A 1,552-nucleotide genomic window follows, 5' to 3' on the forward strand; every position below is an offset into this window, starting at 1 on the left:
CGTGGAGACGGCAGACCGAGTCTCTATAGGGTGCAGGATTTTGCAGCCCTGTTTAATTAATTGAAAAAAACTCTTTGACTATATCTTTGCTTGCACTTCACAGCACCTGGTACAGGCAGGTTAGAGGATTCAGGATTGAGAGCGTGGTGCTGGAAAAGCACAGCAGGTCAGGCAGCATCCGGGGAGCAGGAAAATCGACGTTTCGGGCTGGACCCTTCATCAGGAATGCGTCGATTTTCCTGCTCCTCGGATGCTGCCTGACCTGCTGTGCTTTTCCAGCACCACACTCTCAACTCTGATCTCCAACATCGGCAGAGCTCACTGTCTCCAGGTTGGAGGATTCACTCATGGCTGGAAATGTGTTGCTGGAAAAGTACAGCAGGTCAGGCAGCATCCAGGGAACAGGAGAATCGACGTTTCGGGCATAAGCCCTTCTTCAGGAATGTGTTTCCAGCAACACATTTCCAGCTCTGATCTCCAGCATCTACAGACCTCACTTTCTCCTCAAGGATTCACTCATGGGCCCATCAATGGGCCCAAGGAAGCGGAGGTGGAAGGGATTGAATTTCCCAACTGCCTGCCTCTCTTTCATGGCTAGGTCAGTGCCCAGGTGCCCTGACGGAGCAAGTACCCCACTGCTCACTTCAAGGTCTTTCAGTCTGGTGGGCACCGCAGGGGTTGGTGCATCTCCAGGTCTTCTATAACAGATGGGTGCATTGCTGTGCAACCCTGCGTTGTAGAGAAATCACGCTTTAGAACCAGCACTTAAACTGCTCGTGATTTAATCGCGTTACAGCCAACACACGTTTTAAAAGTTTGTGCTTTAGAAACAGTGTCCCCAATTCGTCAATTGCGTTACAATGAATTCACGTTAACTAAACACGGGTCGTAGCTGAACGACCCTGTATTCCCTTTTGTTACTAAAACAAATTGCTGGAAAAGCTCAGCAGGTCTGGCAGCATCTATGGAGAGAAACCAGAGTTAATGGTTCGGGTCCGGTCACCCTTCCTCAGAACGAATGGTAGGTTGGAAACGGTCAGTTTATATAGAGTCATAGAGCTGTACTCCATAGCAACAGACCCTTCGGTCCAACTCGTCCATGCTGACCACATATCCTAACTTAATCTAGTCCCATTTGCCAGCACTTGGCCCATATCCCTCCAAGGAGAAAGTGAGGTCTGCAGACGCTGGAGATCAAAGTTGAAACTTTATTGCTGGAACAGCACAGCAGGTCAGGCAGCATCTAGGGAACAGAAGATTCGACGTTTCGGGCACATGCCCTTCTTCAGGATATCCCTCCAAACCCTTCCTATGCCCATCCAGATGCCTTTTAAACGTTGTAATTGTACCAGCCCCCCAGCACTTCCTCTGGCAGCTCATTCCATACACACACCACCCTCTGCATGCAAGTTGCCCCTCAGGTCCCTTTTAAATCTTTCCCCTCTCACCCTGAGCCTATGCCCTCTAGTTCTGGACTCCCCCACCCCATGGGCAGGAAGTTAGGATGGGGAAGGGGGTAAGGAGCCCATGATGGGTGGGGCTAGAGTCCAAA

General features: G+C 50.5%; 1 protein-coding gene across 1 annotated transcript in view; it reads left to right on the top strand.

Moving 5' to 3' along the window:
• The first annotated feature begins 1,504 nt into the window (after window positions 1–1,504).
• Window positions 1,505–1,552, top strand: part of LOC122564624 (fibrinogen C domain-containing protein 1-like) — a 14,118-nt gene continuing 14,070 nt past the window's right edge. Inside the window, exon 1 of the mRNA XM_043719714.1 lies at window positions 1,505–1,516. Within this exon, the coding sequence (XP_043575649.1) occupies window positions 1,505–1,516 (12 nt within the window). The remainder of the gene's footprint in view (window positions 1,517–1,552) is intronic.

This window comes from Chiloscyllium plagiosum, chromosome 30 (assembly GCF_004010195.1).
Source record: "Chiloscyllium plagiosum isolate BGI_BamShark_2017 chromosome 30, ASM401019v2, whole genome shotgun sequence".
Classification (NCBI taxonomy): Eukaryota; Metazoa; Chordata; class Chondrichthyes; order Orectolobiformes; family Hemiscylliidae; genus Chiloscyllium; species Chiloscyllium plagiosum.